At 37.4% G+C, this 27,281-nt stretch overlaps 1 protein-coding gene across 1 annotated transcript in view; it reads right to left on the reverse strand.

The window, feature by feature from the left end:
- Positions 1 to 27,281, reverse strand: part of VPS13B (vacuolar protein sorting 13 homolog B) — a 1,100,792-nt gene that overhangs the window by 193,920 nt on the left and 879,591 nt on the right. Inside the window, 2 exon segments of the mRNA XM_036759288.1 lie at positions 1,410 to 1,612; positions 24,353 to 24,757. Coding sequence (XP_036615183.1) covers positions 1,410 to 1,612; positions 24,353 to 24,757 — 608 coding nt within the window.

Raw genomic sequence — 27,281 nt, forward strand, 5'->3', positions numbered from 1 at the left:
ATTTGACTTTCAAACACAAGAATCAAGAGAAGCATGAAAAGGTAATCAAGAAACGGAAATTGCAAGGGACTTACTAAAGTTGAACTGTTTTGTTTACATTCCTACATGGAAAGATGATGAGTATGATTCATGAGACCTCAGTATTAGGGTAGTTGAAGGGAATATGCAAATATATATATACATATATATATATACATATATATATATATATATATATATATGTTTATGTATATATATAAGTGAATGTGTATGTATGTATATATCTATGTGTATATGTATGTATGTGTATGTATGTGTATATGTATATATATGTTTATATATATATATGTAAAAGAGAGAGAGCAGACACAGGGTGAGTTGAAGATGAAGGGAAGATATCTAAAAGAAATAAAATGAAATTAAGGGATGAGAGAGTAACATACTGAGAGAGGGAGATAGGGAGAGATAGAATGGGGTGGATTATCTCGCATAAAGGTGGCAAGAGGAAGCAGTTCTATGGGAGGAGGGGAGAGGGCAGGTGAGGGGGGAATGAGTGAACCTTGCTCTCATCAGATTTGGCCTGAGGGGGAATACCATACATACTCAGTTGGGTATCTTACCCCATAGGAAAGAAGAGGGAGGAAGATAAAAAAAAAATAAAAAAAAATAAAAGGCAGGGGGATGATGGAGGGGAGGGCAGAAGGGGGTGGAGGTAATCAAAACAAACACTTTGGAAAGGGGACAGGGTCAAGGGAGAAAATTCAATAAAGCGGGATGGGTTGGGAAGGAGCAAAATGTAGTTAGCCTTTCACAACATGGGTATTGTGGAAGGGTTATACATAATAATACATGTGTGGCCTAGGTTGAATTGCTCAACTTCTTAGGGAGGGTGGGTGGGAAGGGAAGAGGGAAGAGAATTTGGAACTCAAAGTTTTAAAATCAGATGTTCAAAAACAAAAAAAATTTTATATGCAACTAAAAAATAAGATACACAGGCAATGGGGTGTAGAAATTTATCTTGCCCTACAAGAAAGGAAGGGAAAAGGGGATGAGAGGGGAGGGGGGAGATAGAGGGGAGGGCTGACTGGGGAACAGAGCAACCAGAATATAAGCCATCTTGGAGTGGGGGGGAGGGTAGAAATGGGGAGAAAATTCGTAATTCAAAATGTTGTGAAAATCAATGCTGAAAACCAAATATGTTAAATAAATAAATTGCATTTAAAAAAAAATTAAAAAAAATATTATTAATGGTAACTGTGCTTAGGATAAGATGATAACAAAAGAATTATTTAAAATAATGGGAGAGTAATCAGGTAATTCTTTTTCCCATCAAACCAAAGTTAAAAAAATTAACACCAGTTTTAATAAAAACTAAAAACATTAATTAAGAAGTTATTGGAATATGAGAACTTTGGACAACTATCACAGACCTGTACTAGCCCTCCGCTTAAATCAATGAATACTTTTGGAACGGAATGTTCTGGGCCAGGATTACCACTATGTTTACACCATTTAGCTTCCAAACTGGCAGTACCACAGCAGGGCCCTATTAGAACTCGACTTTTTTCTTTGAGGCTTGTTTTCAGAAGAAAGTCATTTATGTTGAGTAGTAATGATGATCCAAGAATTACACCTGAAAAATAAGAAAAAGGCATATGCATGCTTCATTAATTTTGTCCTTGCTACAAAAAAAATGTGTTTTTTGATAAAGGAATATATTCTTTTTCAAAGGCCTTTATCTCATTCCTTTCTTCATACTTTATCCTTTTTCGGCTGACCTTCAAACATACTTTGATGGAATTTATATAGAATACTAGTTATGAAGCAGGTATACTTCACGCACATTCCTAACAGCGTACTATTTGCCAAAACATGATGACTTTTTCCATGTGTGATCATTTTAAGGTTTATGAGTACAGACAAGCTTTTCAAATGACTATATGAAGAATAAGAGCAGCGGCTTCATTAGACAATCATTACTCTGACAGGAAACAGCAATTTTCTGGAATTTCTTTTTTGCTTTAGTCTAGTTTTTCACCATACCCCAGTATGGTACATTGCCTTGCTAGCGTCCAGAGTTCTTCACCGAACATTTATGTTAAAATTCTACCATTTGAAACAATCAAAATAACTCAAAATTTGTAACATATGTTTTCTAAAAATTTCAGTTTAATCCAAACTTCACACATCATAACCACTTGGAGTTTACAAAGCCTTAAAAACAGATAGTGGCAGGTTAGATTTATAGGAGAAACGATATGCTGTAGTTCAAAGTAAACATACTCAGAGAAGGGATACACTTAAAAATAAAAGCTCTCTTTTGAACTTAAACTTAGGAGGGCAGATCAAAACCATTTCATTAAACCATTGGTGCTCTTTAAGATATTTAGATGCAAAGTTGAGAGGGGGAGGGTTAGTTTTTTTCCATCTATGGAGTTCATATTCTGAATTGTCATTGTGAATATTGAATTTCACTAGACTGAGTTTGTAATGCCAATGGCTTATTTTTCTAATGAAATTTGATCTTCACAAAAGATGAAAGATTAAAAAACACCTAAGGCCCACAGAATACAGATGGTTCATGGTACTTACTACTTTGAATTTTCTAACTTGTGGTGGAATTTTAGCCTGTGTATGTTAAATATTCTTCAATAACGAAAAAAACCGAGGGGAAGATATTAAAAAAAGAGATTAGAATGAACAATTTTCCCTTTGTTATGATGGTAAAAACCAACAGGAGAGGCAGTGTGACATAGTGTAATGAACTTTAGATTGGAGTCTAGAGAGCCCAGGTTCAAATTCTACCTCTGACACTAGTATAGGAATTAACCTCTCAGTTTCTGTTCTATAAAATGGGGATAATAATACCTTCCTCTTAGGGAGAGTGTAAGAATTAAATGAGATCATATATGTGAAGCACTTTAAACCTGAAAGCTCTGTATAGTTTAGATATATATTATCTTGACTCATCAAATTATGTTTATTAATTATATTTCCATTTTCCTCTTTATAGTTTTCTTAATTCAAATTGTTTTAAAGTTATTATATGTCCTCTCATTTAGACAAAGAAAAAGAAGAAAAAGCAAGTGGGAAAGGAGGAAAATGAGAAATAGAACAAAGAACAGAAGAATCAGAACTTGCCTAAGAAGTGGATCACATGGTTTGAAAATCCTGGTAAAGTATCTGCAATAGCTCCGTGATAGGCTAAAATTAATTTTAATCTTTAAATGTACAATGAATTAAACTCCAATAAATAGGCTCTAATGGAATTAGAAAAGGATATAGTGAATTTGTTATCCCCTCCCAGAAGACCTGCATTTAATACACTCCTACTCCTACTAATGGGTTCCTTGACTATTTGCATTGTACCACAGCCTCAGTGAAACAGACACAAATATCAGGAGTAAAGTGATATAATCAGTTTTAACTACTTCTACTTTCTCTTCTAGCTTTCATATCCACTATATCTGTACAACTGCAGGTGAAAAAAGACATTCAGAGAGAACTAGAATGACAGGTATATGGTCTGAGTCCAAAGTTTTTCTGTAGGAACACATATCTGAGACTATAATGAAAGTTAATTGGAAAATATGGATTGATTTATAGATATGTGCTTTACAGCTGTCAGTTATACTCCATAAAGTGAAGTACATACAGGCCAGCACATCTGGCCCATGTTCTATGCCTGCCTACAGAGGTACACTTGAATTCTAAAACAACAAGATACATAATTAATTAAATTAACTAGAGTTAAATGTACAATGCATTTAATTTGTACATTTAAAATGGATTAAAATATTATCAAAACAAGTAAACAATAATGACCATTTTTTCCACCTAATCAAAAATGGCCTTGCATATAGTCCTAAATTAGGGGAGCTGGGGCCTAGAGATCAATTATATATACATCTGTTGTCTGGGGACTAGTCTAGCTAAGTTTGGAGAAGTTCTTCTCTGAAGGTTGTCTATCCACCCTGTGATGCCTTTTTTCCTCAGCCACAATTCTTGAAACAGTCTAATAAAAAAAAAATAGAGGGGGGGCGGAGCCAAGATGGCGGCTGGTAAGCACGGACTAGAGTGAGCTCCGTACCCGAGTCCCTCCAAAAACCTATAAAAAATGGCTCTGAACCAATTCTAGAACGGCAGAACCCACAGAACAGCAGAGGGAAGCAGGGCTCCAGCCCAGGACAGCCTGGATGGTCTCTGGGTGAGGTCTATCCCGCACGGAGCTGGGAGCTGGGAACGGAGTGGAGCAGAGCCCAGCCTGAGCGGCGTGGACGATCCAGACCAGAAGCCGGGCGGAGGGGGCCCTAGCGCCCTGAATATGTGAGCTGCGGCAGTTACCAGTCCCCCCTCGACCCACAAACACCAAAGACTGCTGAGAAGGTTAGTGGGAAAAGCTGCGGGAGTGGAAGGAGTTCTCGGTTCGGCTTCCAGCCCCGGGGGCAGCGGAGGTGGGGCAGCTACAGCTGTTGTTACTTCCGGCTCCAGGCCCACCTGGTGGGAGGAATTAAGTGGCGGATCAGAGCAGGAGTGCAACAGCCTGCTGAAGATCTAAGCCCAGTCTGGACTGGGGGTCCTTGGGGAAGGAGGAGTGCGGCTCTGACAGAGCTGGCACCTCCCCCCCAAACGTAGAACATAGAACTCGTAAGTCTACAAGCAGTCATACCCCACTGAAAAACTCAAGGGTCAAGTTAGTGGGTTGGGAATATGGCCAGGCAGCGAAAACGCGCCCAGACTCAGTCTCAGACTTTGGATTCTTTCTTTGGTGACAAAGAAGACCAAAACATACAGCCTGAAGAAGACAACAAAGTCATAGAGCCTACAACCAAAGCCTCCAAGAAAAAAAAATAGAGTGTGTGATCTGCATCAAGTACTTATTTAACAGATAATTTCCTAGGTACCATAGTGGTGGGATGCTAATTGATTGTCCCTCCCTGCCGACAGTGAAACCTATGTCATCTCCCTAATCCCTCCTACTAAGAACCTCCACTCATAGTTTACTGAGAAAAAAGAGGCCACTCACTGTGAGCTTCCTCTTTTCCTTTTCTCTTCATCTCAAAACCCTCTGACATCATCTCCCTTCTCTCATCCATTATTCCAGTCTCTGATAAAGAGGTGGCCCTTCTTGCTGAAGCCAAACTTTAACATTCACACTGGATCCTATCCATATTCTCCAGTAGAATGCCTCCATTTCATCCTTACTCTTGTTAACCTTCAACCTCTTTTTATTCACTGGTTCCTTCTTATCTGTCGTTAGGTTTGCCTGTATCTCATCTTTAAATATACCCTACCTAAAGCTTACCATACACTCTCCTGCCTTTCTCAGATGAAGTTCTTGAAAAACCTATTTATGCTTGGTAGACACTTACTCTCCTTTTACTCTTGTCCAAGCTTTCTGAAATCTGCTTTTTGACTTCATCATTCAATTAAAACTGCTCTCTCCAATGTTACCAGTGCTCTCTTAATAGACAAATCTGATGATCTTTTCTTAATTCTCACCCATCTTGACTTCTCTTCAGTAGCTGACACTGTGGCCACTGTTGCCTGGCTACTCTTTTCTCTCTGGGTTTTCAGGACTGTTCTTTCTTGGTTCTTCTACCTGTTTGTATACTCCTCAGTCTTCTTTGCTAGATCTTGATCCACATTTTGCCTGTGAGTATCCTTCCAGGTTCTGTCCAAGGTTCTCTTCTCTTTTCTCTCTATACTCTCATTTGGAGATTTCAACAACTCCTGTAGGTTCAACTCTGATTTCTATGCAGATGATTCCAAGATCTATTTATCCAACCCTAGCCTCTCTCCTGAGCTCTAGTTCAACACCACCAACTATCCATCTTTGGGCATTGTGAACTGGATGTCCCACAGGCATTTCAAATTCAACATTTCCAAAACAGAAATCACTATCCTTTCTCCTAAACTCACTCCTTTTTTAAACTTCCCTCTTACTGTCAAGGGCACCACCTTCTTCAGGTCACCCGGCTTCTCAATGCCTCACTCTCACCTCATATTTCTAATCAGTTGCTGAAATTTCTCATTTCTACCTTCACATTTCTCATATAATTACCCTTTTTTCCACTCACACAGCCACCACCCTAGTTCAGGTCTTAATTATTTTTCACTTGGACTATTTCAATAGCCTTCTAATTGGACTCCTTACTTCTCTATTCTAATGTATCCTCTACATAGCTGTCAAAGTGATTTTCTTAAGGTGCCAATCTGACCATGTCAACCCCTGCCCCCACACCCATCTCCACCCATATTCTCCCATTCAGTAAGTTCTATTGTCTCCCTATTACCTTCAGGACCAAATACAGATTTCTCTGTTTGGCATTTAAAGCCCTTTACAACCTGACCCCAACCTACCTTTCTGTAATTAATGCACATTACCTTCTTTATATATGCTGTGGTCCAGACAAACTGGTCTTCTTTTTTTCCATATACATGGCACTCTATCTGCTCCTTCACGCCTTTGTACTGGCTGTTCCTCATGCCTGGAAAGCAATCCCTCATCACCTCTATCATTCAGAAACCTGAGTTTCCTTCAAAGGCTCAACTCAAGTGCCGTCTTCTATATAAGGCCTTTCCTATTCCCTCAACTTCTAGTGACCCTCCTCAACCTCAATAACACTATGTATTTACAGTTGCAGATATATATGTATAGTGGCTGGACTATAACCTACTTGTTTTCACTTAAGTTTTGTATCTCCACTGCCCACACAATGCATGGTGGTACAAAGAAGGAGCCAAATAAATGTCTATTGATCAATCCAGCTGATAACAAAACAATTTATAGTCCAGAGAATTACAAACATTTATTTAATTCTTTCTGTTAATTCCTTTTGGCACTGATAATTTGAAAAAATAATACCCAAGACTGAATTATCTCAAAAATACATTTAATAGGGATAGCTTATGCATCGCTATCACATCTGCCTATGTACAGATAGCAGCAAACCATGAAGACTGGTCTTGTTAGCAAAGATCAGAAGAGCCAAAGCACTGCAATATGGCAACATGTTGAGTAGATAATCTGGATCCAGGAAGCCAGAAGATGGGATACAGTGGTGACTTAATGGCAAGAAAATAATCAAGAGGCTGGGATTATACAGAAGTGTAAGTTACATTATAAGGTAACGGGGGTCAAATTAGGTGAGTATGCGAGACAGCAGACACAGACACAATATAATGCAAACAAAGACACCCTGAAACTAAGTCCCTAGTCTGCCTCATGCAGGAAAACTGAGGCATTTTCTAATGTAGCAGCATTCAATGACTGACTTTCTAAAATGTGGCCTGCTTGAAAAAGAAGTCTAAATTGCTACATGATAGCACTCTGGCAGATCTTGACACAGTTTACTTTAGTTTCTTGGTTAACATTTGTAATGGCTTCTCTATTTCCTTCATTGGTTCTTCTGTTTTTTGATGTCTTCTAATTGTAGGAACCCCCAAGGGGTAGCTCCTCAGCCTTCTTCTACTTTCCGAGTTACTCTCTCAATCAGTTTTTCCATTCTTATGACGAGAACTTTAGTTTCTGGATTGACAACTTCGAAATCTAGATTTTCAGATGTGACCTCTCATCCAGGCATCAGTCCTGGTTCTTACTGACAAAAGGAATTCTCTGCTCATATTGTCATTACCATCAAAGAAATATGCCTGAAACTGAACTCATATTCACATATACATAGCTAGGTTACACTTAGCAAGCAAAGTTCAAACTTTTCTGCTTGGCACTCAAGGTCCTCCACAATCTGGGCCCATCCTACCTTTCCTACCTTATTTCACACTAGTTCCCTTTACAGGGCCCTAAAATGAACCTTCAGTGCCTGAACATGCCCTCTACTTTTCTGATCTCCATGCCTTTGCTCATGCTGTGCTTAGGATGGCTGTACTCAGCTTCTTTGCCTGCTGATTTTTAAACCTTTAAAACCCAACTCAAATGCCACTTCCCCCACAGAGATTCTCTTACCCTCATTGTCCATAATAAACTTATCTTTGGACCTGACATAGTATTTTGTTTGGCATTTCTCTAAAGTACTTAGCTGTAATAATGCTTATTACAACTATCTTTCTTTGTGCCTTGTGAGGCCAGGACACTTTGTACTCCATCTCCACTTTTCATCGTCACTATGGCTATGCACACCAAAACCATCTTCTGCTTCATGCAGAGTAAACACTTAATAAATGGTTGTTGAATTAATTATAGAGAAAAGACACTCAATTAAACATCAAGCTCTGAAGTATTAACATGAGGAATTAGGGCCCTTTGGATCCTGTGTCTGCTGAGCATTGTCTATGAGGGCATGTGGAGAATAATATCTGAAACCATGAATTGCGAAACCTTGGAACCTAGATTGTGAATTGTGAAACCTAGACTGGAAGAATTTATTGTATGGATCTTTTATCCTACTAACTGGATGTAAACTGTTGTCAGTCGGGGTATATGTCATCTTATCATAGAAAATCATGGATCCTGAGCTGGAAGGGACTAGGTAATCTAGTTCGCCCCCTGTATTTTGTAAAATATTAAACTGAGACCCAGGATAGGGATGGGGGTGGTGGTGGTTATGATATTGTTGGCAAATTTCATGCAACACTAGGCACAAAACAGGTATTTAATAAATGATGGTTGAACTGAACTGAATCCATGTTAAGCCCATGCAGTTCAACACTTCTGGTATATGAATCTTTTTCTTTTTTCTCTTTTCTTCTTCCCTTTGTTTTCTTTCTTATTAGAATTTGCTTTCTTTCATAGTGTATCCCCCAGTAGAATGCAGGAACTATTTTCTTGCTTCTTTGTGTTTTCTTTTGTACACCACCAGGTTCAGGGCCTTGCATACAAAACATGCTTATTAAAAATTTGTTGAAGCTTTTTTTTCTTTTGTCCCCTTTCCTTCCTCTTACAAACTTTTGTGTTTCCTTCTTTCATTCTCTCTTTTCTTCCCCTCCCTTTACCCCTTTTCTCCCTCCCCCTCCCCCCATCCAACTATGGGCCTGCTGAATCTGCAAGGCAGTGTTCAAGGTTTGAAGGGCTGCTCATACTAACTACCACAGACATTAAGAGTCCTTGAGAAAAGATATAACTTTATAGATATTAGCATCCCCACCTCATTGCCTTGTTTCTTTTCTCCTCAGTACCACTCTCCTCACAATAACTACACACAGCCTTGCAAATCAAGATTTAAACAACATATTCAGTGCCTTTAACCATGGCAGCTTCAGACACAGATCAACCTGATGGATCCAAGCTTCCCAAAGAGATACCTTGTATACTGAAACTCTGAGGGCCCATACCAACTCTGAAGATAAGCTGCGGAGGAAATGCTATTTACATCAAGAGTATCCACATTGGAAAATTCCTGTACTAAAGAAATAGATTCAGACCCACCACCACCACCACCACCACCCATATTCCATATTTCTGCCACAACAAATATAAAAATAATCCTTGGGACTCATGCTAGGTTTATTAATATTTTCTTACTACGATCTCTCATGAGAAGCTGACCTATGAATATAGTTAACATCTTTTTCTATTAGTAAGCATTTTTAATATCTTTTTTGGAATGAAACAAATCTCCTCATATACATCATCATACAATCAAACAAAGAGCTTTAGGGAATATTGGGGGCTCATCCAGTTAGTGCTCCTGGGAATGTTAGGATAGGTATCCTTCCCACCTCCCCTAGCAGAATATAAGCCCCTTTAATGCTTCATTTTTGGTTTAGCATCCCCGGTGCTTTATACAGTAGGTGTTTAATAAACATTTTATGAATTTCAATATTGAAACACTTTTAGATTATTTAAGAGCTCCTGGCAAAAACTGCCTAGGTAGTTAAATTAAGACACAAATTCTTCTTAGATGATAGTATTGTTATTGAAGGCAGAATATTTCTCGACTAAGGATAATAAAAAACTGACCTCTTTAATACACAGTTGGCCTTGGGAAAGGGCACAAAGAAATATACCTAAAAAAACAAAAATTTGCACAAAAAGGTCTAACTGCAGGATTTTCAATCACTTTGTGGAATTACAGAACATGAATACATAGTAGGAAGTTGTTTTTCTGATTACCTTATGGGTCATCTCGACTGTTCAAACAACTCATTCCCCTTCACTTCTTCCTACCCACACATGCTTTTTTGGCAGATCTTTTCATTAACTTTCTTAAAAATCTGTAATAGAATTCGGACTCCATGTTTTACACTAATGGTTAAATTATACCTGTTGTAGCAACATATGTAATATATTTTCTAAATCAATGGGTGTGATAAACAAATAGTCTTGCTCTGTTTGAATTGTTTCTGCATATTGACATGCTTTTCATTGAGTGCAACAACTTAGTTTGAGAACAAATAGTTTCATGACTTTTAAAATACTCCTTCAGGAGACTAATAAATGTGAACCACTTGTTTTGGACAATGTTTACAGAATGGTGCCAGCCCGACATTGTCAGGCTCCACTTAGAACCTTAGTAACGCTCCTATTCTCTGCATGCTGACTGAGCAAAATGCAATTTTGATCAAGCTTCTGTATATCATTAGAAAGATTATACAATGATGACATGTGCTAGCAAGGCATATCCAGGTACTTTTTTATGCAGCTGGAAGTAATCTAAGATTACCAGAAAATCTTCAAGCATGTGTTAGATACTATCCAGAAGTTAATTTGCATAAGAGTTAAATATCAGAATGCCTCAAAAAGTAAAGCTATGTGTCCCATAAAGAAATAGCATTCTTAAAAAAAAACTATATAGGTTCAAGTCTGTTCAATTGAAGCATGCAAGAATGAGATTTTAATACCCTAACTTGAAACAGAGAGAATTCACTGTTTTTAGGATCAGAATTGGTGGGGCAATCCAGGTTGTACCAAGGCCAGGCAGTAGAAAGCTTCTTTCTTTCCTGCCCATCATTACAACAGACACTAACAAGATAGAATTTGATTCTAATACATGCAACAACAACCAAAAAAGCTGGGGGCTTCTAGAATGCCAAGTCTATCAGAGAATTGTATCATCACATGGAAAGGCCTTCAGAAATCTTTCTCCTTAGAACGCTTGTAGCCCTTTGCTGTTGTACAATTTTTTCAGTTGTGTATGATTCTTTGTGAATCTATTTGGGGTTTTCTTGGCAAAGATACTGGAGTGGTTTGCCATTTCCTTCTCCAGCTCACTTTATACACGAGGAAACTATGGCAAATACATCACACAGCTAGTAAGTGTCTAAGGCTACTAAGCTACCAAGCTGCCCAAAACTTTATGTCTTTTTCAAAAATATATCAGAATCTATATGCTCTTAAGAGTTCTTTATGTACATCATGCCTTATGAAGTCAGGTCCATTGCTTTATTTACTTTTGTATCTCCTTCAGATATTTGGTGAATAAGGAGTCAGCAAGTTTTCATCAAGAACATGCCAGAGTAACCAAATTGCCTTTTTTAAGGCAGTTACCAAGCTGCTAAGTCAGTGTAATGCTATAACTATAAATTGTCGGAATTTTAGTTAAGTGATTAAACAAAATTTCACATACTAATTCTTACAAGAAATTAAGAAACATGAATTAAACCTTCAGCTCTCAAACTTTTTGGTTTCAAGACTCCTTTATGCTGTTAAAAATTATTGAGGATCTCAAAGAGCTTTTGTTTATGTGGCTATATCTATTTATATTTGCTAAGATATGATAAAAATTAATATGGATAAATATTTTAGATATTTATCTATTTATCTGAAATAACAATAAGGCCATTATATATTAACATAACATTTTTAAACATTAAATAACTTTATTTTTCAAAACAACAAAAAATTAGAGAAAATAGTGACATTATTTTACATATTTGAAATTATCTTTAATATCTAGCTTAATAGAACACAGCTGGTTTCTTATTTCTGCTTCTCTGCTTTGAGATGTTGTTTTGATTGAACTATATGAAGAAAATCTGCCCCAACACAGATAACTAGTTGGAAAAGGGGGAGTATTTTAACAGCCTTTTCAGATAATTGTGGATATTCTTCCTTGATATTACATCAACATTTGACAAGTGGTAGTTTCTTAAAGGTCAGTTGCAAAGCGGAATCTGAAATCATAACAATGAACTTTCACACTCTGTTACATTAAAATCCATTGGTTTATCTTAAACTTCAAGTGGATATTTTATCCATGGATAATTTTGTGACATCAGGAATTGGTCATTTGGAAAATAATGGTTCACTGAGCTATGTAGATGTTCCAAATGTTGACACATTTCATTATACAATATAAACAAAATACACCTGTTAACATCACCACTGATCTCACAACAAAGTCTTTAAGTATTGGGGAACTGCCAAGCTAATTGTGGCAGATACAAGTTTTCCAAAATTGCTATTTTTGCTGCGAAAGTTTGAATATTATAACTGGCAACAAATACTGTCAGTTGTTTTCCTTGAAGTGACAGGTTTACTTCGTTCGTATTTAAGAAAACATCTGCCAAATATGTGAAGCTGAATAGTTTGTCTGTTAAAATATCAAGTAAAAATGGTGTTCCATGAAAAAAGTGAACTGTTCAGTTTGTCACTCCATCGCACCCAGGCTTCTCCTGGAGACAACCATAAGATGTAGTAAGCAGGAAAAGTGCTTTAGGCATACTTCCCATCTTGTCCCATGAAATATTAAAACTATGTGTACTAGAGGATCAAGATTTAATAAATAAGTGCTTCATGAAGGATATCCTTAACTGGAACTGGCTTTTTAAAGAAACACTTTTTAAAAATATTGCAAGTGTGTGGCAGTAAAGAACACAATGACTGCCAGTATAGTTTGGGTGCCACTGTCCTGATTCATGCTCAGGCATCGGGTGGTTTTATTTGCCTTTGCTTTTGTCCCATCAGTGCTAAATGTAGACCAGTTGTTCCAAGAAAAACTATGAGATTCAAAAAAGTTATTTAATATTGAATATTTTGTCACTCCTTGTGTTTGTTGCCAAATATTCACCTAAAAAAAGCTTATCCTCAGTGATTAGTTGGTGCTGACACTAAATGAATTTAAGCAAAATAAGAAGTCCAGCCACATCTGTAGTTCTGTTCATTTGTAAGGCAAAAATATAATTCTAGAAATGAAATATTAACTGAATCTTCATGTTTGTAGCTGAATCTTTAATTCACAGGTCATGTACGTAGCCTCTGGTAAATTTCACTGTTAACTCATCAAAGAATGAGAGTAAAATAGGCAAATAACATTATAGTATTATTATGAAAATAGTTTCAATCTTGTGGACCCCCTGAAAACATCTTGGCATCTTCAAAACACATTTTGAGAACTCCTGTACAAAATGATAGTGCACTTAGATGGATTTGAGCCTAAGCTGAAGGGACAGACCCAAAGAAAAGTCATAAATGGCTCTGGCTCATTGTCACCTTGGAAAGAGGTCTCTAGTGGAGTGCTACAGGGGTTTATCTTTGGGTCTGTGTTGATTAGCATTTTAATCAGTGACATGAATGAAATAATTGATAGCATGCTTATCAGATTTACACATGACACAAAACTCACAGGTACTTCTAGCAAAATGGATGACAGGAACCAAAAAGATCTTAAGAGGATAGAACACTATGTATATTTAGGAATAGGGAGGTGATAGTCCCATTACTCTGTCTCCTATACCTGGAATAACATACTCCTATTTCTGCTTGCTGAAATCCTTCTCTTCCTTCACCGCCCACCTCAGGGGCTACCTTCTCTGTGACCTTTCCCCTTATTGTTTACTTTGCCCCACCAGAACACATCTAGAATATTATGGTCAATTCTGGGTAACAAATTTGAGGACAGACACTGATGAGGTGGAGTGTCTAATGGTAAAGGGACTCCAACTAATGAAATAATAGGATAGCATGAAGGAACTAGACAGATATATCCTAGAGAAGAAAACACTTAGAGCGTATGTCAGTAGTCTTTAAGTATATAGGCTGTCATATGGCAGGGATTAGACTTATTCTGTCTCACTTTAGTGGGGAGAACTAGGAAAAGTACATGGAAGTTGCAAAGGAGCAGCTTTTGGTTGGATCTAAAGAAAAACTTCCTGATAATCACTTATCCAAAGGTAGAATGGTTTGTCTTGAGGGGTAGGGGGCTCTCCTTCACCACAAGTCTTGCAGCAAAGGCTGGACAAGTATTTGTCAGGCATGTTATAGAGGTGATTTTTGTTTAGCTCTGGGTTGAACACATGACTTTGAAGATGACCTGTAACTCTGTGATTTTGAGTTGTACAATAAATATTTATTGAATGAACAAATGAATGAACAATATATAGTCCAGGGCTCCCAACTAGGTCATCATAATCACCTCATTTACCAGGAATTCAAGGACCTTCTCCAACAATCTTCCTCCAATCTACTTTTTCAGACTTAATGCATGCTACTGCCCTCCATGCTTTCTCTAGTCCAGGGGTGGGAAACCTGCAGCCTTAAGGCCACATGTGGCCCTCTAGGTCCTCAAGTGCAGCTTTTTGACGGAAGCCAAACTTCCAGAACAAATCCCCTTAATAAAAGGATTTCTTCTGTAAAACTTGAACTTAATCAAAAGGTCACACCCAAGGACCTAGAAGACCACATGTGGCCTCAAAGCTGCAGGTTCCCCACCCCTGCTCTAGCCCAATATAACAGGACTGTGTCCATGCCTTTGTGCATGCTGTTCCTTATACCTGGAATAACAAACCCCTATTTCTGTCTGCTGAAATCCTTCTCTTCCTTCAAGGTCTACGTTATATACTACCTCCTTTATGACCTCTCCTTTATTGCCTCCTTGGATTTCCCATGTCACTCTGTTCAGACCTTTCCTGTATCCTTACAATGCAACTGGTATTATAGTTATCTGCACAGTTGTCTCAACCCCCACCCATAAGATTCTTGAGGGCTGGGACCATTCATTGTTTCATATTTGTATTCCCAAAGGCTGGTACAGTGCATCCACTGTTCACTATGTCATACTGCGTCAGGTGAGACACAGAAGGTATTTAATAAATATTTGTTGAAAACACACTTGAAAATAAGGTTGGCAGTTGCTGCCACATTCCTTACTCTGGGGCTTATGGATGTTTTTAACAGAGAAAGTACCAAGGTCTGAAGCTGTCACAGTGGCTTCTTACCCATAATTGCTATCACTAATAGCACCCTTTACTGACTTGTAAGTACTGACCCTAACTCTATCTGAACCTCAGTGATCTTAAGACTCCAGAGAAGTGAAAATCAAATACCCCCCGGAAAAACATAAGTACCCTTGCCTAAGGCCAACCCCTTCATTTTACAGATGAGCATACTCAGGCATAACAGGAGAAGCTGCTCCCCCTACTTCTACTCCCCCAGCTCTCCATGGAACATTACTCATGAAACATGAAATGTCCACTGAGTTAGTTATTGATGCTTAGTCCTTATAAGGCATTTTTGTGATAGCTTTTAAAACTCTAGTACATTGGAAAAAGTGAAAATAAAAATACCAAAGGGTGATGGTGCTTGGTTGTTTTTTTAGTCTGTCACCATGCTCACTGTTTTTACAGTTGTGTCAGTTTATTAAAAAAATAAAACCTGATTGGCTCATGTTCCTAGGTAGAAAAATAATTTTGACTGGCAGTTCTCAGTGTGTGCCTTGAGAAGTGTATGACAACTACTTGCAGGAACAAAGGAAAAAACTATAAACATGCACTTGGTAAGTCCTATTTTTTTAACCTCTTCTTCCTTGGTTAATTGAATCATAAGTGGAAACTGTTACTTGATTAGTTATGTTTTTAATTGTAATTAACGTGGAAGGAAGAATTAGTATGCAACTACTTATACAGTGTTGAAAATGAGGATCAGCCAAGTAGTTTTCATATTTTCCTTGAAAATTGATCTTGGTCCAGCAACTTCCTTTAAAAGTCAATAGAGCCGAAGAAGCACTGGACCTAGGTCCGTTAGGACAAGCCCAAGGAGACCTTGATTCTATTCAGTGTGCTGTCACTAATTGTGTGTCCTGGGGCAAGTCACTTTCCTTCCAGGGACCATAGAGTACTCATTTGTAAAGAACTAGATATGACTAGATGCTCTCTAGGGTCCCTTCCAGCTCTACTATTCTATGGTCTATGACTTCATTACCTATGAGGAGGCTTTGAAAAAATGGTCAACAGTTTGATCTCGGCAGTTTCACTTGTCAGCCTGGCAACAGGGCCATGGAATGGAAAGCTTTTTTTCAGACCCTATGGCTCCCTTCTATGGCCACTTGTGTGTATACGCCACCAAGAAAACTAAAGGGCCAATGAGGAATAGCCAAGCATGGTCACCTTCCTTTGATTCTCAGAAAGTGACAAAGTTATTCTGCCACCCAAAAGCTGCTGAGAGTGGGAGCATGCATGTATCTGGCTCTGCAGAGCAGGCCCATTAGCTAAGCTTGATGCGGCATGGCATAGATTTTGGGTTAGTGGCAGGATGTACAGTAAGTAGCCTACTCCATCCCATACGAATGCCTGGGAACTTAAGCTAGAGAAGGAGGGAAGAGCTAGTCAACTCAAGTCCCCAAACACTCAAGGACTTATTGTGTACCAGGCACTGAGCTAAGTGCTATGGATACAAAGAAAGTCAAAAAGTCTCCCCCAGCCTTCAAAGAGCTTATTTCCTAATGGGAGAAGACAACATGTAAATAACTAGGACAGAAGATTTTATATACACACACATATACACTTATATGTGCATATATACATACGTGTATTGTATATTTATACATATCTATACATATATTTATATGAAAGATGGAAAGTGCCCAGAGAGGAGGTATATAGTGGCAGTTAAGACAGAGGTTACAAATATGTAGTTTCTGGTGATGGACACCTTCCTATCAATGTAATGTTTTGATACTTTTTTTTCTGAAATTCATTCATGTTACTAGATAATGTTCTTGTGAACATGTTCTATGATGAGCAAATAAAACTTGCACATTTTGAAAATTGTGTACAGTATGTGAAATTTGTAAAAGTCACCATGCGTACTTTGGACCCATTGAAACCTCAAAATATAGTTGTCTTTGTTTGCCTTTTTGGTAAACTAGAAGAACTTCAAAGCCCTGATGTCTCTATGGATACGGAGGGCCCAGCACTATGTGCCATGACTTTCAAACTTATAGCATGAGGCCAAGGCTCCTTCAATAAGTGGTGTGGCTTTGAGAGCTCAATCTAGTGACTCATGGTAGTGTTTGTTACAAATTGACTAGATTAGTCAAGACAAGATTCGAAGGCCAATTTAGTTACAAGAACATAATGACTGCACTGTCTTTCTCATTAGGAAGGAACAGAATCTTAAGAAGCTTCATACTCCCCTAGAGAACCATATTTACACAATTAACAATTCTTTTGCTGAAAAGCTTTTCATTATTGCATGTAGACACATGTGGGCAGTGTAAAAATACAAGAGATGTGTAACACACGGTAAACAGAAAGTAATGATCTTAAACAGGCCAAATCCTTGAACTCGTCATTAATAAATGTCCCTCTTGCATTCAGCTACCCGGGTTGCTGGGAGCCTGTTTTCTTCAAGTACTTCAAACACTGAAATCCAGGAACATTTATTATTTTAATCCATTACAGGCAGTGCTTGATTTAACTTTATTGGTTGTGGTGGTGGTAGTGGTTAGAGTGGGGGTAGAGCAATGTTCTTTTACACATCATTTCAAAAGGGCTTAATTATATTTTATAGCTTGGGCCAGGAATCTTGCTTGTTTTGTGTCTAACAAGGTTCAAATGGAGTTCAGGTCAGTGATGAATCAGAAGAAAAGTCAGAGATGGTTATCTATCTGAAATGAGCTCATCTCCCTCAACGAAAGGCTGGGCAGGTACACCATGTTCGCTGCACTATAACAACTAGATTGTCCTGATAATTGTGTTTGTTTATTAGGAAATTCCTATTTGTTTTTCACGCATTTTAGAAATGAACACATCAGCAATTTGAGTGAACAAGTACCTTCTCCTTCATTTCTGAATAGCTACTGTCTATGAATTTGGGGACCTTTCATTTATATAAAAATAAGTCTAGTAACCACATTGACCTAAATACACACACACACACACACACACACACACACACACACACACACACATGTATTTGGGGCTAATGATTACACAATGGAGCAAAACTAGAAAAATCTATGTATATGCTTTTATAAACATGCCACCATAATAATGGGACATTTTAAGACCTATATCAAACACTTGTGTCTCTATTTTACATTATTAAAGAAAGCTATGGATAACATTCACAAAAGATGCAAATAAACTGAAGACAGCAATATCTTATTTTAAAAGTTTGCAACATCAGTATTAGATCAACTAAACATTCAGCTACAGGATATTGTTTCTTCACGTAATTAACATCGATGATTATTATCCATGAATCTGTAAACTATCCATGTCTTCATATAATAGTAGTAACTAAACCAGAGACTACAACAATATTTTCTGACATTCATGGATATATGTATGTACATATGTATATATAACTTCTGCAGGCATGGGACTATCACTATAACATATATATATCTTTCAAATATGTACGTATATAATGGAAGGTAAGGCCTACACATTACAAAATTGGTGGTGGAGACTTACTTTGAACAAATTTTAGGTTCATCTCTCTCCATTCCATTTAGTTTTTGGGAAACTTTTTGAAGTTCTTAAGCAAACTTTTAGAAGCCACATAAACAGCCCCATATAATCTGAACATGTTTTCTTTCTTCAATCAGCAAGCACAGGTAATATGTAATTTAAGGGGGAAAATAGACATGCCAGTTCATCAGTAGCAACTCTGAACCCTGTTATAAAGTAACAGTAGGGAATCTGACCAGGATTAATAGTGGTACTCAGTCTTGGGATTAGGTGGTGTCTTGTTTCATGGACTCAAGGCCATCTGTTCTTCCCTCCTACATTTTACTTCTGCAAAACTATAAACGCACCTCCACCTCAGGGACTATAGAAAGGCATTAGAATTCTTCTGCTTTTCATTATCACAAGATTCAGTAACTCATTTCATTGTCAAGATAATCCCCTTTTACTCTTTCTTTTGCGCTTGCAGGGTATGCCAAAATGACAAATAAAATCCCAGATGTTACAGACCTGATGAGGTCTCCACCTTTGCTTGAGTGTTGGGTTTAAGCTACTTGGGACATAGCGTCAAAACTGACAGGACCCTGATGCCCACACCCAATATTCATTAAGGTTTGTTAGTGATTTGTATAGCTGTCTACAAGCTGTACTTCCACCTCAATCCTCAGTGGCCATTTAAATGTGAAGTCTGTCCTCTGGCTTTTACTGACAAAGAATTCATTTCCTATTGTTCAAGTGTTGGAAAGAGTTGATATTTCTTTCTAAAAGTAACAGAAGTCTTCTGGGTGCAGTAAATGGCTTGTTACTGCTACATATTATTTTAGGTAGTCATATCTAATTTAATGTTTTATTTCCCTTCAGGCTAACTCATATCTCTGCAGCATCCAAAGGCTATGACAACGCCTTAGCAGAGTTTTCTCAAGAGGTCCAGTTTTGTACCAATTAATAGCCAGATTTTATTTTTCAATATGGAAAAGGAATTTTAAGTCCTTTACATTTTATTGGTCTTGCATTCAGTTATCATGATAAGGGATTTTTCTACAATAGAGAAATGAAACTTTTTTGTTTGTTTGTTTACATGCAAAGAGATAAGTACATCTGGCCAACAGGATGGGGTAGTGAAAGTTATTTAAACCACAACTCTTTGACTATGAAGAACTCAACTTACTACTTTGTGCTTGGATGAAAGGCCCCCTCTGCACAGACACACAGTGGACTGTTCCAACTTTTCCCTAGTCTGACTTGAATTCAATCCCAGATGGACAGGCTTTGCCCCAAACCTTTCATGCCAAATGACTTACTCATCTTTCTTTTCCTTATTCTTATCTATGGGGGTATCACCAACTTCAAACATGCATCTGAAATAGCTAATAACTTTGGTCTGACTCTTGTACCTATTTCTATAAACCTAAAGATTACTACTTAACTATCGAAATAATTTCCTAGGACAAGAGGAACTAAGCCTTAGGTTCGGTCCCTTCTCTGGCAGCAGAATGTGCCACTCACTATGTCAGACCACAATTTATAGCTAGGCATTTGTGGTGATTTTTTAAACAGGGTGTTCTTGAAATAGGCTCAGAATGTAAAGTTGTTTGTTTTTACTTTAATCTTCAAAAGTATCATCTGATAAAACAGCTTGGATTCCACTGGCAACAAGTGAAATGTTAACTTCTCTGCTAGCATAATTTAGAAAAGGACAGTAATGTTTTCTAAAAACTAGATTCAAAAGTTTTATTACTGATAACATGATCACAAGCATTTCTGCAGTACTGTAAGTCAACTTTAAAATATGATCATTACATCAAGTAAAACCAGACCACTAGGGCCACTACACCCAAGGCACAGAGGAGACTGTAAGTATTCTAGCAGAAATAAGAGTCAGGTTATTAGAAGTCTTTGCTGCACTACAATATGGAGATTTAACGAAAGAAAGAAAGAAAGAAAGAAAGAAAGAAAGAAAGAAAGAAAGAAAGAAAGGAAGGAAGGAAGGAAGGAAGAAAAAAATTATATCCCTTGAAACGCTCATACTTGGGGCTGCAGAAAAGTCTGGTACGTAGCCTAAGAATGGTGGAGCTGGTTTTTTTTTTATAAAGCAGAAAATATTTAGCCGTAGAATCAATTATTCCATTTCATTTTGCTCAAAAGGGTAAAAATAATTCAACTGAACACTTCAGTACACTATTTTTTAAGTTTCAGTTAAAAAAAGGGTAAGTTAAAATAGAAGACTTTCAGATCATTCTTACAGAAAATGTCTTGTGGAAAAAAATGGCTCTTTTTCTCTTCTATACTTTTATTTCCCCCCATCCTTTTCCAGCCCCCTTCCTCCCCAAAGCTGATGTTAATTTAAAAGATGAAAAATAAAGTCATTAGGTAAGGTCAGAAGATTTTGTTGTACCTCTCACAAGTGAGGAAACATGCTTACAACACGTTCTCAATTGTATTTTTCTAAATAATACTTAGCACACAAGATTCCTCTTGCATTACAAATCCATTTCGGCTTCTAAATTAAAACTCATCTGGAAAAGGGCCGTTTACACTGTTTATATAACATTGTCACATAAAATGTGTAAAAAAACATATTTCTCTAAAAATAGCTTGCGTAAGTAAGGGATTAGAGTAGTTTCTGCTGCTATAATTGTTCCTTTGTAGTTTTTTCCATGATGTTTTTGCACAGTGTTTTTGACTGTGTTTATTAAAGTCAGCACATCAAAAAGGATCAAAGAGAAAGCGAGTGAGAACCAAAGAAACCCCAAGTGTGTTGTCTCATTGGGGAGTTATGCAGATTCACGTAAACAAGTGCAAATTGTTGAGGTTTTAATGAAAATTTTCTACAATTATTTTATCTTAAGTCATTCTATACAATAACATCTGTACAACAGATGGCCATACTGTACCAAAGCAATACTCCTTTTTCTTTTTCTGTTTTAACAGTACATCTGAGATGACTACTTTTGTCACTGTGCTCAATTTGGTTCAGCAAATAATTCGGAAAGCACAGCTGCTGCAGATGGTCACAACAGTTATATGACTGTAAAATCAAAGACACAGTCAAGTATTTGTGTATTAGATTGAAACTATAAAAATCTGACATTAACTCAGTTGAGCTCAGAGGTATAGCTATAAAAGTTTTGGGGAACAAATATCGAGAACCATGTTTAAAAACAATATTCCAAGTCCTTAAAATTGTCTTTGTAATAAAGCTACTGTATTTTTTTTCATTTAAACATTTTGCCAAATTTACTTTTTTGGCATATCTAATATTTTTTCATTTAAATCAGTTTTATTGGGAATACAAAATATTAATTCATAAAATACTCCATAGTATAAAGGAATCTACACCCAAATCCTATTTTTAATGCTTTAAAATCCAGTTTAATTTTTAAAAATAATGCAGTTAGCTAGTGAACACTCTGTTAATTATGATTTTCCAGAATTCAATTTTAAGTAGTAATTAGATCTTAACTCTGCTAGTGAATTAGAGTTAATAATTTTTTTCCTGGGTGTTTCTTTTTCCCTTCTTCTTTTCAAAAAGCCCAAGTATTCTATAACACAAAGAATATAGAATAAATCTGGCATTCTTTAATGCCTCACAGGAATGTTTTTCAAAACAAATGACTAATTCGCAGTTGGATGAGTTTTGGCATTATAATCACTCTATTTTAAACTGTTTGTTGGGCACACACATTAGAGAGCTGTGTGTAAAGTTTGTTCAGGACTCATTTTCCATACTTGCAGTTACCTGGATTAAGAAATATAACTAGAACAGCAGTAGGTTTTGAGGGTCCTTGGAGCAAATTATGTCTTTTTTCAAGTATAAGAAGAAAATCTGAAGGTAAAAGACAGAATGAATCTCCTGACTTGTCTTACACAGCATTAGGAAGGAAGGAATTTAGCTTTGTTTTCAACTTCTCTGCTGACACATACCACTGATGGCTGATAAAATGTAAGCTTAACAAAGGGGGTGGGAGTGTGGGAAGAAGGAAAAAGAAAAGGCACCTAGGTCTCTGAACATAATCCTTAAACTGCTCTTTAACAATGTTTGATTTCTGGACTTTGCTGACTATGATTAAGATACAACCAGAAAAGCGTGGGAATGGGCCCAGTGTTCCTGTCTGTATTCCAATTTATTTATGGATAAATCAGGAATTTCAGCCTCCAGCATTTCACAGTCTTTCATGTTCCATGAACCTTACATTTTTCATTTCTAACTTTTAAAACAATAAAAAAAAGTGCACTGTGTTTAGCTGGCGTGGTCACAAATATTTCTGATGAGAGGGAAATAAATCACCTTTCTTGGCCTAGAATTCATATTTCTTAAGTACAGGCCATTTTTGTTATCTCTTAGTGTGTTGTGCCAACTGGCTAGATGTGGCTTACTTCCAGTTAGTGTTAATATGCCATTTAATTAATCTGGTAAGCAGCTGATCTAAAGTTACAAAAAAATATAAAGCTTGGCTTCTAAATTCTTCCATGCAAATAAAATTGAAAAAATGCTTCCCATTTGCTGCTTTTGATTTCAGAGTGAATTTCTTGGCATTTTGCCCTAAACTTTTACAGTAGCAAAGTTTCTATGATTGAAAACTGTATTTCCCACCTGTGCCTTGCCTCTCACCCTTCCCTCCCCTTGCACCCTTTTGCCTTCTCTGCACTCATTGAACGAACTGTATAAAAGCTCAGTCCTGGCAGGAGGGGAAGAAGACTAAACTCTTTAATGACAGATAATTTCTCACCTCCCTATATTCCAACTGAATTTGTTTAATAGCATTTCAAATCCTTGGGCTGTTAGGTTATGGCTTGTGATCATGTGATAGGCCTCTGCCTATCTGATAGGCCTCTCTGCAAACTGCAATGCACCAACTATTTTAAAGGGAGCAAGGAGACACGAACCTGAGAAAATGATGGCTGAATTTTTTGTCGAAACAATGTGCATGGCCATTGATGGAGAGTTGCTGAATGAATTGAGAAAGATGAATTTAATGGAATATAATATCATCGCACTATAAAGATGATGGATGTGAGGAATTCAGAAAAACATAGGGAGATGTGCATGTATGAAGTAGGAATAAGTAGACCAATACACACAACGAATAGAATCTGTAAATAAAAAAAATCCATTAAAAGTAAGCCAAAATATGTTTAACTGTAACAAACCAATCTTCCTGGCTGAGAGCTCAGGAAGTGCAGTTTCCTCCTTTCCTTGGAGAGATGGGGGATAACGGCTGCTACATAAGATGTCAGATTTGGTGTCTGTGTTGACTTGTTTTGCTAAACTGCTTTCTTTGTCACAAGTGAAGGATCCCTGGGTGAGGATAGGAAGCATATTTGGAAAGGATTGTGAAGTAAAAAAAACCCAACCCCAAAACATTAATAAACCTTGAAAGAAAAAATGTTTGCTAAATTCTGAGTGTCCTTCATTTAGTACAGCTGTCATCACTGCAATTCTTAACTAAAACTACTATTCCAATGGCATGAAATGAATATTATCATATACCTAAAAAGGTAGCTAGCAGAGAAGATCTGAAATTAAGTAACTCAAAGTTTTCAAAAACACTGCTATGATGTGCTTTCAAGACATGGATATGAAAGGTCCAGCATCCAAGTAAGACCTAAAGTCCTGAGTAAGTTATTCCCAACTTATCTTTTAGATACTTAAGATCCAAAGCAGAAACTGGCCACAGTGCTAACACTCTTAAATTTTAAAATAAGATAATGTTAGTGGTTGAAAGACCACACACATCCACACACACACACCTGACTCTGATAGGAAAACATATAACTGACTCACCAGGTGTCCTCTGTCCTGCCTTGACATTCAGGCTTCCACTGAGGCTTGATAAAGATGCTAAGAGGCATGGCTTCTTAGGATGGGGTACGGTTTCCATGGAAACCACTATCTGAGAAGTTTGGACAGAAATTTTCTGAAAGCAGGAAACAGCTCTCCACACGTTTTCTTGAACTGGAACCTTTTGTACTCCATCAGCTTGTCCTACAGGAACAGGCAGCTTTCCACGGGAACATTTGGCTAATAGCTCATCCTTGTTCACTACGGTGTCTGACAGAGCTGAAGCCTCTGTGCTGCCCTCAGGGCCATTAGCATTTCTGATCTTCTTCAGAAAATGGTTTATTTGATCTAGTTTGACAAAACTAAGGTTTGCCTTCAAAGGCTTTGATATATCCAAATTGATGTCCGCTGTGAAACATAAAGAGACGAGAAAATCACTAAAGTCATTTTACTGAACAGAAACTTTTTCTTGCATGTCACAATTCTATTAATGCATCCTAAGATCATGTTAGATTTTGTCATAATGGTACTACATCACTCAATTCAATAAGTATTTATCAATAAATACTGTCATTCAAAGGTCCAGTAGGATTCCCAGGTTCCTTATCTTTCATATGTTTTTTAGGTCTTTCCCCATATTTTATATAAGTAATTCCTTTGTGAAACATTACCCTAAGGGTCTTTAGTCTGCTTTCTTTTTTTCTCTCTCTATACTCTTGCTTGGTAATCTCATTCACTTTTTACAGATCATTTCTATATAGATGACTCCCAAATCTGTATCTTCAGCCCTGACCTTGCTCTTTTGAGTTCCAGATCTTTATCTTCAACTATGCATAAGGGGACTCATTAGTAATAGAATCTTCTGTGTCACTAAGTCATTTTCCAGTCATGTCTGACTCTTTGTAACCCCATTTGGGGTTTGCTTGGTAGAGCTATTGGAGTAGTTTGCCACTTCCTTCTCCAGCTCAATTTACAGATGAGGAAACTGAGGCAACAGGGTTAGGTGACTTACCCAGGACCACACAGCTAGTAAGTATCTGAGGCCAGATTTGAACTTCCTGACTCCAGGCCCAGCATTCTATCCACTAGGCCACCTGGCTGCCCCAGAATCTGAAGGGACTTCAGAGGCCATCTAACACAATACATACCCCAAAAAGAATGGTCACTACAACACACCCTGTGCTGAGTGATCATTCAGTATCTGCTTGAAGCCCTTTAGTGAGAGGAGACTTTAGTTCTTCCTGGCGCTGCCCATTCCAATGTTGGACAGTTCTAACTGTTAGGATGTTAACAGTTTACAGGCCATTTCTGCTTGGATGTTACATTAACACCTCAAACTGACTGTGCCCCAGACTGAGCTAGTGTAATGGCAATGTTACTTACAGCTGCTGTGGAGGTGTAAGAGCAACAACACCAGCACACAGAAGGGCTGCTAGCACAGGTTCTTTTATCTGCTTTACTAAGGAAAGACAGCTGTTTCAGGGGTTAATAATTTTTCTTTAATTAAGCATACATATATCATTCACTTGGTTCAGGGGAAAAAGCACTCTGAACTTCAGAACAAATACAAACAGAAATTACAAACAGAAAAATAACACAAATCAACAGACTTCTAACTGTCTGATTATAACAATACATACAGTTAACAGAGAGAGAAGCACCAACATCTGGGCTTTCAAAGTGGGGGGGGGCCTCCTTAACAGCTACTCAGAGTCTCCTCTGGCTAAATCACATGAACACTCTTCTAATGAGTGAACCCCAAAGCAAAATGCTAACCTCAGAGTATATATACTGTTTCCAATCAAGGACTCTTGATTCAATCAAAGACTCCTGATTCACACAAAGGGAAGACTCAATCAAAGGCACCTGATTGCCTTAGTGCTGAGAAGCACTCCGAAAGAAAAAACAGCAAAAAGTCCCACTTTGCTTACCATTACAGCTAGTTATCCTCCTCCATAAATGTCCTGTGACTCTGGACTTTATTACTTTTGTTTGTAGCAACACTATCTTGTTTTCTATGACTGTAATAGTGAGATTATCTTTGGCTCTTCCTTCTCCCTTCCCTCTCATATTCAATAGTTACTCAGTTCTGTTGATGCCTCTTCCACAAAAGATTGCAAGCTAGTATGTTCCACTATTTTTACTGCCTTTACCCTAGGTCAAGCACAAATGGCTACCTGCATAGATTCTTTCATTTTTCATATCACTGCCAGAAAATAAATATTTCTTAGAGACAGATCCAGATTAGTAAAGCTGTCTTACTTAACAGAACTACTCTTTCTTACATGTTATAAACCTATTAATGTATCCAAAGACCTTGAAAGAATCTGCAACAGCAACATATCATTCAAGTCAATTAATATATGTCAAGGGCCAGAGCTGGCCAAGATTCCAGTATGATTCCCAAGTTCCTTGTCTTTCATACTTAGACTTTACTAATTGTTTTATCAAATTATATATATGTATATATATATATATATAATATAATTATATGTATATATATAATATAATTATATGTATATATATAATATAATTATATGTATATATATAATATAATTATATGTATATATATAATATAATTATATGTATATACACACATATACATATGTATGTGTGTGTATGTACATATAGCTTCTTTATGAAACATTTTTCTAGGGATCACTCTTGCACTCATCAGTCTTCCTAGGTTCTTCAGTGTACTGAAACATATCTGAACTCTTCTGCCTGGCATCCAAGGGCTCTTACAGCTTGATGCCATCTTCATTTTCCAATCTTCTCTCCTATCTTACTCTCACAGTCTCTGAACTGGAAGGTCCCTCAGAGGTCATCTAGTCCAGGGGTGGGGAAGCTGCAGCCTGGAGGCCACATGTGGCCTTCTAGATCCTTAAGTGTGGTCTTTTGACTGAATCCAAATTTTACACAACAAATAAGA

The sequence above is a fragment of the Trichosurus vulpecula genome, chromosome 1 (genome assembly GCF_011100635.1).
Source record: "Trichosurus vulpecula isolate mTriVul1 chromosome 1, mTriVul1.pri, whole genome shotgun sequence".
In the NCBI taxonomy this organism is placed as follows: domain Eukaryota; kingdom Metazoa; phylum Chordata; class Mammalia; order Diprotodontia; family Phalangeridae; genus Trichosurus; species Trichosurus vulpecula.